Below are 10,921 nucleotides of genomic sequence, written 5' to 3' on the forward strand. Positions count from 1 at the left end.
CAAGGCTTTGGTTGGGGTTTACAAAAAAGTCATTTTTTTGCATTTCCATATGTACAAGTATATAGATATGCCGGCTCCTCTCCCTTCATAGAAGCCCAAGTATAATGAATGAATGTTGATCATCTTCCCAGTAATACACAACGGCTTCATTTTTAAAGCCCATTCATTAAATACATACCGCAGTGTGGAGCCCATTGTGGCCTTGAAGGGGGGGGGAACTATGAGGGGGGGTGAAAAATCACTCGGCCTCATAGTTCGAGCCGACCTGTGACAACGAGACTGTCGCACGTCGGCTCGATAGATCGGGAAGTGGGGGAACACATACCGGCGCTCGCTCACTTCTCGCTCATCTCCCTGCAGGGACTCCCCCGAATCCTCCTCCTCCCCCCACTCTGATCCTCCAGCGCTGACTGGATGAACAGATGGGGAGGGGGTGGGTACAGCTGGCTCTGCCTCTAGATAGGCGGAGCCATCTGTCACTCAAGCTGCTGGGCGGATCTCAACAGCATTGTCTGGATCGGTCTCGGTATACCGCGAGCTGTAGCTCCCTATATACTGAGCTTAGGGTGACGGGAGGACGCTAAGGACCTGATGAGAGAGGAAGCCCAGAAGATGAACAGCCTGCTGCCGACCATGTGGCTGGGAGCGCAGAACGGACAGTAAGTTGTCTCCGCCCCCTGCGAAGTCCTCGCTGGGAACGATATGTAAGGTGATTGCTCTGAGTGACGGGTGTCTCTGTTACAGCCTCTACGTACACTCGTCTGTCGCCCAATGGAAGAAGTGTCTGCTCCAAATTAAGCTGAAAGATTCCATCCTCAGTATTGTGTAAGTATAATCTGTACGGGAAAATGGCCGAGTGCGCAGAGTCATCCTGGAACCTAATCCTCGAATCGTATGAGAGCAGCCGGTCTTCATTGTGATGGATGTAGAGTTATCAAACTATGAAGTCCATCATCCCCCCTCCCCCACCCCAGTTTTCCTCTTCCTCTAATATTTGGGAATTTTTTGAATTGTGGAGTTCCGGCTCTTGTTACAAATGATTCTCCCTTTTGGTTATTTTTTGCATTCCTTTTTGTGTTTCAGCCATGTGAAGGGGATTGTGTTGGTGGCGCTGGCTGACGGGACTCTGGCGATCTTCCATCGAGGAGTTGGTAGGTGTGATGATCAGGAGGAAAGTGCAATATATTACCCACAGAGAAAGCAAAGTGGCTGCTTTTCCCCTTCTAGTCATTTTTTCACTTGATAAGCTCTTGTGCCCATTATGAGGAGCTCCCACCATCCCTGTGCTGAGCTCCCGGGTCTGTACACCCGCTGTGCCCATTATGAGGAGCTCCCACCATCCCTGTGCTGAGCTCCCGGGTCTGTACACCCGCTGTGCCCATTATGAGGAGCTCCCACCATCCCTGTGCTGAGCTCCCGGGTCTGTACACCCGCTGTGCCCATTATGAGGAGCTCCCACCATCCCTGTGCTGAGCTCCCGGGTCTGTACACCCGCTGTGCCCATTATGAGGAGCTCCCACCATCCCTGTGCTGAGCTCCCGGGTCTGTACACCCGCTGTGCCCATTATGAGGAGCTCCCACCATCCCTGTGCTGAGCTCCCGGGTCTGTACACCCGCTGTGCCCATTATGAGGAGCTCCCACCATCCCTGTGCTGAGCTCCCGGGTCTGTACACCCGCTGTGCCCATTATGAGGAGCTCCCACCATCCCTGTGCTGAGCTCCCGGGTCTGTACACCCGCTGTGCCCATTATGAGGAGCTCCCACCATCCCTGTGCTGAGCTCCCGGGTCTGTACACCCGCTGTGCCCATTATGAGGAGCTCCCACCATCCCTGTGCTGAGCTCCCGGGTCTGTACACCCGCTGTGCCCATTATGAGGAGCTCCCACCATCCCTGTGCTGAGCTCCCGGGTCTGTACACCCGCTGTGCCCATTATGAGGAGCTCCCACCATCCCTGTGCTGAGCTCCCGGGTCTGTACACCCGCTGTGCCCATTATGAGGAGCTCCCACCATCCCTGTGCTGAGCTCCCGGGTCTGTACACCCGCTGTGCCCATTATGAGGAGCTCCCACCATCCCTGTGCTGAGCTCCCGGGTCTGTACACCCGCTGTGCCCATTATGAGGAGCTCCCACCATCCCTGTGCTGAGCTCCCGGGTCTGTACACCCGCTGTGCCCATTATGAGGAGCTCCCACCATCCCTGTGCTGAGCTCCCGGGTCTGTACACCCGCTGTGCCCATTATGAGGAGCTCCCACCATCCCTGTGCTGAGCTCCCGGGTCTGTACACCCGCTGTGCCCATTATGAGGAGCTCCCACCATCCCTGTGCTGAGCTCCCGGGTCTGTACACCCGCTGTGCCCATTATGAGGAGCTCCCACCATCCCTGTGCTGAGCTCCCGGGTCTGTACACCCGCTGTGCCCATTATGAGGAGCTCCCACCATCCCTGTGCTGAGCTCCCGGGTCTGTACACCCGCTGTGCCCATTATGAGGAGCTCCCACCATCCCTGTGCTGAGCTCCCGGGTCTGTACACCCGCTGTGCCCATTATGAGGAGCTCCCACCATCCCTGTGCTGAGCTCCCGGGTCTGTACACCCGCTGTGCCCATTATGAGGAGCTCCCACCATCCCTGTGCTGAGCTCCCGGGTCTGTACACCCGCTGTGCCCATTATGAGGAGCTCCCACCATCCCTGTGCTGAGCTCCCGGGTCTGTACACCCGCTGTGCCCATTATGAGGAGCTCCCACCATCCCTGTGCTGAGCTCCCGGGTCTGTACACCCGCTGTGCCCATTATGAGGAGCTCCCACCATCCCTGTGCTGAGCTCCCGGGTCTGTACACCCGCTGTGCCCATTATGAGGAGCTCCCACCATCCCTGTGCTGAGCTCCCGGGTCTGTACACCCGCTGTGCCCATTATGAGGAGCTCCCACCATCCCTGTGCTGAGCTCCCGGGTCTGTACACCCGCTGTGCCCATTATGAGGAGCTCCCACCATCCCTGTGCTGAGCTCCCGGGTCTGTACACCCGCTGTGCCCATTATGAGGAGCTCCCACCATCCCTGTGCTGAGCTCCCGGGTCTGTACACCCGCTGTGCCCATTATGAGGAGCTCCCACCATCCCTGTGCTGAGCTCCCGGGTCTGTACACCCGCTGTGCCCATTATGAGGAGCTCCCACCATCCCTGTGCTGAGCTCCCGGGTCTGTACACCCGCTGTGCCCATTATGAGGAGCTCCCACCATCCCTGTGCTGAGCTCCCGGGTCTGTACACCCGCTGTGCCCATTATGAGGAGCTCCCACCATCCCTGTGCTGAGCTCCCGGGTCTGTACACCCGCTGTGCCCATTATGAGGAGCTCCCACCATCCCTGTGCTGAGCTCCCGGGTCTGTACACCCGCTGTGCCCATTATGAGGAGCTCCCACCATCCCTGTGCTGAGCTCCCGGGTCTGTACACCCGCTGTGCCCATTATGAGGAGCTCCCACCATCCCTGTGCTGAGCTCCCGGGTCTGTACACCCGCTGTGCCCATTATGAGGGGCACATTGGGCATTCCTAAGCCATAGTCTGTGGGCGGTGGAACTGGGGAAGGTTGTGTTCATGTATTTTATTTGCCGGTTTTGTAAATGTTTTGCTTTGTTTTTGTGTAGATGGCCAATGGGATCTTTCCAACTATCACCTCCTCGATTTTGGCCGTCCTCACCACTCGATCCGATGCATGACGGTGGTCCATGACAAGGTTTGGTGCGGATACAGGAACAAAATCTACATTGTGAATCCAAAGACGATGAAGATCGAGGTGAGCCGATCCGTTCTGCGATCCTTTCCTCGGATTACGTCGCCCGGTTCTCGCATTGCTGTGTCGCTTTATCTGGGTTGTTCGGTCAGTTTTGTTCATCTTATGTTTTTTTTTTTTACGTGTCCAGAAATCTTTTGATGCCCATCCGAGGAAGGAGAGCCAGGTGAGGCAGCTGGCGTGGATCGGCGATGGGGTTTGGGTTTCCATCCGGCTCGATTCAACGCTACGGTTGTACCATGCACACACCTACCAACATCTGCAGGACGTGGACATTGAGCCCTACGTTAGCAAAATGCTGGGTGAGTTCCGTATGTTGCGTACAGTAAATGTTTTGCTTTCTAATTATTTTTTGGTTCTGGGGATAATCTATTAAAAGAGAACTATGAGGTGAGGGAAAATCGCTCATCCTCATAGTTTGGGGCAATCTCATTATCACAGGTCGGCTCAATAGATCGGGAAGTGAGCGAACACATACCGGGTTCGCTCACCTCTCAATCCTGTCACGGATCTCTGCCGTGACAGGGGAGGGGCTGGATTCCCCGCTCCGATCCGCCAGCGCTGACTGGCGGAACGGGAGGGGGCGGGTACAGCTGGCTCTGCCTCTAGATAGGCGGAGCCAGCTGTCAGACACGCAGCTGGGCGGATCCCGGCACAATTGTCAGGATCCGCTCCGGCTGCGGCGTCTCAGTATACCGCGAGCTGTAGCTCCCTATATACTGAGCCTAAGGTGACGGGAGGACGCTAGTTTGTGTCCTCCCGTTACACTAAGGAGAACTATGGAGGAAAAGCCCTGACCCCCATAGTTCTCCTTTTATAGGAGAACTATGAGGTGAGGGAAAATCACTCATCCTCATAGTTCGGGGCGACGTGTGACAATGAGACTGTCACACGTCGGCTCAATAGATCGGGAAGTGAGAGAACACATACCGGCGTTCGCTCACATCTCGATCATGTCCCTGCAGAGAGTGGTGACTGTCACTCACGGCTCCCTGCAGGGATTCCCTCCCTCCCCGCTCCGATCCTCCAGCCCTGACTGGCGGAACGGATGGGGGCGGGTACAGCTGGCTCTGTCTCTAGATAGGCAGAGCCAGCTGTCACTCAACGCAGCTGGGTGGATCCAGACAGTGATGTCAGGATCCATCCTGGCTGCGGCGTCTCAGTATACCGCGAGCTGTAGCTCCCTATATACTGAGCTTAGGGTGACGGGAGGACGCTAGTTTGTGTCCTCCCGTGACCCTGAGGAGAACTATGGGGAAAAGCCCTGACCCCATAGTTCTCCTTTTAAAGATAGTCATGGATGCATGGACTCGTTCCTCTAGTGCAGGGGTAGCCAAACTCCGGCCCTCCAGCTGTGGTGGAACTACAAATCCCATGAGGCATTGCAAGATTCTCACAGACCTGACTCCCGGAGAGAGATGCATCGTGGGATTTGTAGTTTCACCACAGCTGGAGGGCCCGGAGTTTGGCTACCCCTGCTCTAGTGGGTCCTTTTTTTTACGACGTGCTTGAGCAAAACATACGCGATATACGGTATACACGCGTGTGTGTCATGTTGTGACGTCACAGGTCCTTCGATTTCTCCTCCAGTAATAGGCAGCCCCTTACTCCTGCACTGAACGGCATTGACATCATGACGAGTGCAGCATGCCGCTCATTGCAGTAGTATTCCGAGCCTAGGTCGGCATGATGACGCACCCCCCAGGGTGACAGCCTGAGGGGTCCATAGGGAGTGAGTTGATGGACGCTGGCCGTCATTTTCCCTGGAAGATCGGTGACACCTCGTGGCATTGTAGTTTGCAATGTTGCCTTTTCTTTTTACTCTTACTGGTCAATCAATTTACATTTTTATGTGTTTTCCGTCCATTAAAAAAAATTTAAAGACGAGTTTGTACTTTTTTTTTTTTTTTTTTTTCCAGGCACCGGAAAGCTCGGGTTCTCCTTCGTTAGGATAACGGCCCTGATGGTGTCCTGCAACCGGCTGTGGGTCGGGACCGGGAACGGCGTCATCATCTCCATCCCCCTGACGGAAAGTAAGTATGGACGGGACGTGGTGAATATACAGATTGGCTGCAGAGGAATCGTGGCATCATTAGGTTGTGCGGTAGGAACGTGTAAGGCTGGGCACACACCTTACAACCATTGGAGGACTTTTGTCTTGCGATGGTTGTAAGGTACTTTAAAAAAACGTACGATCTGCCTATGTTGCATAGGCAGATCGTACTTGCGTTGATTGCAAGCCACGCCCCCTTGAGGGCTTCCGATGACCGCAATGCCGAACGGGCAGTGTGCGCTTTCTTGCGCACACCGGCCCTTACGGCTGTTATCGTACGGACATGCCACAAACCCGCCGAACATCGTACGATGCTCGGCGGGTTTTCGAACATGTCCGTAAGTTTAAAGTCGTGCGACCGTACAGTAGCAGAGGTCGCGCGGCTTCCACACACCTTACCATAATCGTACGATCGCAGGATTTCCCGCCATTATCGTACGATTATCTTGGGGACCCTCATACACTAGAGTAGGATCTGCAGATCTGGGCAGTGAGCGTCTGCAGTATGTCGGCTCCCAGAGACGAGATGTGTTGTTACTTTAATGGCCGAACTCTTATTATTAAACTTTTATTTAAATGTATTCCTCAATAGCCATAAAGGATGTAAATTCACTTTGTGTGCACCAAATGCCATTAGAAACCGCTACGTTATCGAGGTAATACTTCATGAAGTGGTGGTGACATCATCACTGGGCCTGTACAGATAGCAGAGCTGTGGGAGTGTCCCAGCTGGCCCTACCCACTACAGGAAGGGGCGGAGACAAGACCAGTCACCCTGCACAAGGCGAGAGAGCAGCAGTGACCGGTCTTTATTACAGGAGGGGGCAGAGACAAGACCTGTCACCCTGCACCTGCACAAGGAGAGAGAGCAGCAGTGACCGGTCTTTATTACAGGAGGGGGCGGAGACAAGACCAGTCACCCTGCACAAGAAGAGAGAGAGAGCAGCAGTGGGCGGTCTTTATTACAGGAAGTCTCACACGTGATTACTGCACCGATCTGGAAGAAACACGCAGCGCTCACCACGATTCCAGGAGAACGCACATGACTCTGGTACGAGGACAGTGTCTGCTGATCCCGGAGTTCAGCTTTAAACCTTGTTGGAATGAGTTTTCATTTCCCCGAGCTCGGTGGAGCTTTTTCTTTTTGAAGCAGCTTCCGCTCTGTTGCTGATTTACATATTGAGCGTTAGTGACCTGCCACTTGTGAGGGATACGTAGATGTGCATTGTAGTCCTGCCAGGGTGGAGGGGGCGGAGTCATAGCCCCCCCCCCCCAGTACCAGAGACAAGTGTTGATAAGACTTTGCCTACCAGGTCCTCAAGAACTTGTTCTTCACTGTCACCCCCTGTCCCCTACCCTCCCCTTACTCTCTTACTTATAGCCATTATACTGCACCAGGGCCGGTTACTTGGGTTGAGGGGTAAGTGCCGACACAGTCAACAAGCCCTCCTCCCTCCCCAGGCTTTACTTCTTAGTAGCCACGGCTGTGTAGATTCACCCCCCCCCCCCCTTTGTATGTGTCTTCTCCGGAAGCCCTTGGCTGTAGTCTCTCTTGTATTACTAAACGGCTGGACGGATCGGCCTCCTCCTCCTCCTCCTCGTGTGTCGCAGCTAATCTTTACAGCCGCACCCTCTGCGCTGGTCACCGCATCATATCATCCGCTCCGGAGCTTCTCCTTCCCACGCAATGCTCTCCTCTCTCTCTCCCGGACCTGTCTGTCCTTCCGCGGCCTTCTCATGCCAAATGGATGTGTCTTGTGAATCTAGCCGGTTGTAGGATTGTACGTCCGGGCCGAAAAATAAACCGGTTTTCAGTACGTATCCGCCGTACATTTCCCCCACCGTGTCTTATCTGTACGTGGGGGAAATGCTGCGTGCGTACTGCGGGGATGCAAGGCAGCCGTCAGAAATTTTGGGGCCCCCGCCACCGCTGCTGGACACGGGGCTTACTGACGCGCTGGACACAGGACCCACCTGGGTGACCCTGCAGAGCCCACCATAGATGCCGCACAGCCCACCTGAGACTCCATGGTGGGCTCTGAAGGGGTCTCAGGTGGGCCGGTCAGGGCTGCATCCCTCCCTCTCCTTCCTTGCTTCCTAGCTCCTCTTACCTGCACACGTGGCCTCGTCTGCCGCCGGAAGTCACGTCACTAACATGACGTCACTTCCGGCCAGTACGGCATCAGACGAGCAGCATCGCTGATGGGGCCCCAGCTTGTCTCGAAGCCGCTGGGGCCCTGTGCTGCTAGGGCCAGTCCTCCTCGCCCTTCGCCGTCGGCCTATAGTCATGTAAGGGACCCGGACGGGCTGCCCGGGCCCCTTACATGAGTATCGGCCGTACCCCGCTGATGGCTGCCCTTCAGGGATGTACTGAACGTTTACACTCCGAGCTCCCCCGCAGGAGTCATCCACATGGAGCGCGCAGCAGAGCCAAGGTTACGACTAGGAAGAGAAGCTGCGTGACGCAAAGGCAGAGGAATGGGGAAGTGAAGCGGCAGAGTATCTAAAAGCATTATTATTGTGCAGGGTTTATATAACGCCAACAGTGTGCGCAGCGCTGTACAATATAAGGAAGACATTACAATCACAAGACAAGATGGTAAGGAGGGCCCCGCCCCTGAGGGCTTACAATCTAAAAGGGGAGGGGCCAGTGATACATGAGGAGGGAGCTGTGTGGGGATGAATTGTTTGAGAACGTGATGGTTCAGTGGCGTCACAAGGGGGAGGGGGGGGGGGCGGCCCGCACCCGGATGACACCATTGTGGGGGATGACACCAGACCAGGTATACCTCATCCCGCCAGGTGGACGTCCTCTCCTCTCTCTGCCGGCGTCCATCACCAAGATGGCCGCCGGCAGGGCTCAAAGACCAGTGCGCATGCGTTATGACATCACGGCGGTGGTGTCACCCGGTCTCCGCCCCCCGGGTGACGCCCAGCCTCGGGACGCCGCTGTTCAGTGGTTAGTTTGAGGTGGGATAGGCTGATGAGCCAATTACCTAAATTTTTGCCAGCAGGAGGTACTGGTATGTGTTAAAGGGAAGTGGCAGCTGTGTGATGGCCGCAGTACCTTTCCTGGAGAAAATGCTGCTCGGCGGCTCCTTCACTGCTTGCCCTCGTGTGACCAAATGCTACTTGGTCACATGGTTTCTGTGCAGGAGATCTGAACTCTGATCTTCCTCTTCGGCACCAATACCATGCTGTGGCCCTTATAGATGAGGCCAGCGCTGAAGGGAGCCAGGAGCAGCTGGGTATTGAATCCCTACTCTTCCTCCATCCCAGCAAGTGTGTGTGAGCAGCAGCTGATGGGATGGTTGGCATGTCGATGATGGCTGCTGTTGGTCGTTAGTAGAGCCGGTAAGGTTTCCCGCACCATTAAAGGAGAACTATGAGGGGAAAATGACTCCGCCTCATAATCTGAGCCGACGTGTGACAATGAGACTGACAGGTCGGCTCAATAGATCGAGAACACATACCGTCACTCGCTCACCTCTCGATCTATACCTGCAGAGAGCCGTGACTGTCACTCATGGCTCCCCGCAGGGATTGCCCCACTCCGATCCTTCAGCGCTGACTGGCGGAACGGAGGGGGCGGGTACAGCTGGCTCCGTCTCTAGGTAGACAGAGCCAGCTGTCACTCACGCAGCTGGGCGGAGCCAGACAGTAATGTCGGGATCCGTCCCGGCTGCGGCGTCTCAGTATACTGCGAGCTGTAGCTCCCTATATACTGAGCCTAGGGTGACGGGAGGACGCTAGTTTGTGTCCTCCCCCGACCCTGAGGAGAACTATGGGGAAAAACACTGACCTCATAGTTCTCCTTTTAAGAAGCTGCTGTCCCGGCGTGTGCACAGGTCACGGAATAACGAGCCGCGTGCGTTGCAGAGTCCATGTCAGGACGGGGTGGATCATGGTGCCGGCTGCCGGGGAGCAGTTACACGTTACTCGTATCCGTCCTGCAACCGGTCTGTGATGTATTCGGCTCTAAGGCCCCGTTCACACTGAGCGATTTATCGCGCGGTAATTCCCGCGGTATCGCTCTCCAATGCTTGGCAATGGGGCAAAGGGTCCTGCTGTCGCGGGTCGTGCGTCGCTACAGCAGGACCCTTTTTGGAGCGGATTTTGCCGCGTTTCAATGCAAGCATTTGCGCGATATCGCGCAAAGTGCAAATCGCGCGACAAGCGCGCGATTTGCGAATGGGGCCTAAGTGATATGAGAGGCACCCTGAGCAGCGCGAGTGCTAGATGAACAAAAAACACATCGCATTCCTCTCTTCCTGCCGCATCTACGCATATGTAAGGGGGACACGGGTGGCTGACTTTGTGGGATTGTACGGGGGGCTGAATGTTCTGATTGGTCATTTCCCCAGGTCAGGTGATTTGCCCGTCCAGTGGTGGCACGCCGGATTCAGTCGGGGATAAAAGTGCCGCTGCGCAACAGGAGCTGAGTAACCCGCCTCAAAAGTCCATGTTGGTGATGAGCGGAGGAGAGGGGTACATCGATTTTAGGATGGGTAAGAGACACTACTGGAGGGAAATCTCACCATTGTGGGAGGGGCAGAGACACAAACTACTGGGGGGAAATCTCACCATTGTGGGAGGGGCAGAGACACAAACTACTGGAGGAAATCTCACCATTGTGGGAGGGGCAGAGACACAAACTACTGGGGGAAATCTCACCATTGTGGGAGGGGCAGAGACACTACTGGGGGGGAAATCTCACCATTGTGGGAGGGGCCGAGACCCTTGGGGCATCATGGGATAGTTTTTGTCTCTACATTTCACGTTGTCCTCCTCAGGTGATGACGGAACGGATTCTGGACATTTAGATGAGTCTCTGCCTTTCGATCCTTCCATGACTAAAGTGGAGAGGAGCCACCTCATCGTCTGGCAGGTCATGTGCAGCGACGGCGAGTGAAGGACGCCGGGACGCGGAAGGACATTTTTTTATATATTTTTTTTGCATGATGTATTTTTCCATCTTTTTTTTTTTTTCTACTCCTGAAATATTTTATCGAATATTTTAACATTTTGGACTCTCTGTATATAAACGACCTTCACAAAGCTAACGCAATGCGTCGTTTCTGGCGCAG

At 55.1% G+C, this 10,921-nt stretch overlaps 1 protein-coding gene across 1 annotated transcript in view; it reads left to right on the top strand.

The window, feature by feature from the left end:
* The window catches only part of SPAG9 (sperm associated antigen 9), a 50,508-nt gene extending 39,587 nt beyond the window's left edge, over nucleotides 1–10,921 (top strand). The window contains 11 exon segments of the mRNA XM_018573398.1: nucleotides 577–659; nucleotides 745–825; nucleotides 1,084–1,151; nucleotides 3,636–3,784; nucleotides 3,912–4,083; nucleotides 5,701–5,814; nucleotides 7,216–7,591; nucleotides 8,236–8,333; nucleotides 8,990–9,082; nucleotides 10,199–10,342; nucleotides 10,628–10,921. Coding sequence (XP_018428900.1) covers nucleotides 577–659; nucleotides 745–825; nucleotides 1,084–1,151; nucleotides 3,636–3,784; nucleotides 3,912–4,083; nucleotides 5,701–5,814; nucleotides 7,216–7,591; nucleotides 8,236–8,333; nucleotides 8,990–9,082; nucleotides 10,199–10,342; nucleotides 10,628–10,746 — 1,497 coding nt within the window. The 3' untranslated portion in view covers nucleotides 10,747–10,921.

The sequence above is a fragment of the Nanorana parkeri genome, unplaced genomic scaffold (assembly GCF_000935625.1).
Source record: "Nanorana parkeri isolate BGI_ZX_2015 unplaced genomic scaffold, ASM93562v1 scaffold2364, whole genome shotgun sequence".
NCBI lineage: Eukaryota > Metazoa > Chordata > Amphibia > Anura > Dicroglossidae > Nanorana > Nanorana parkeri.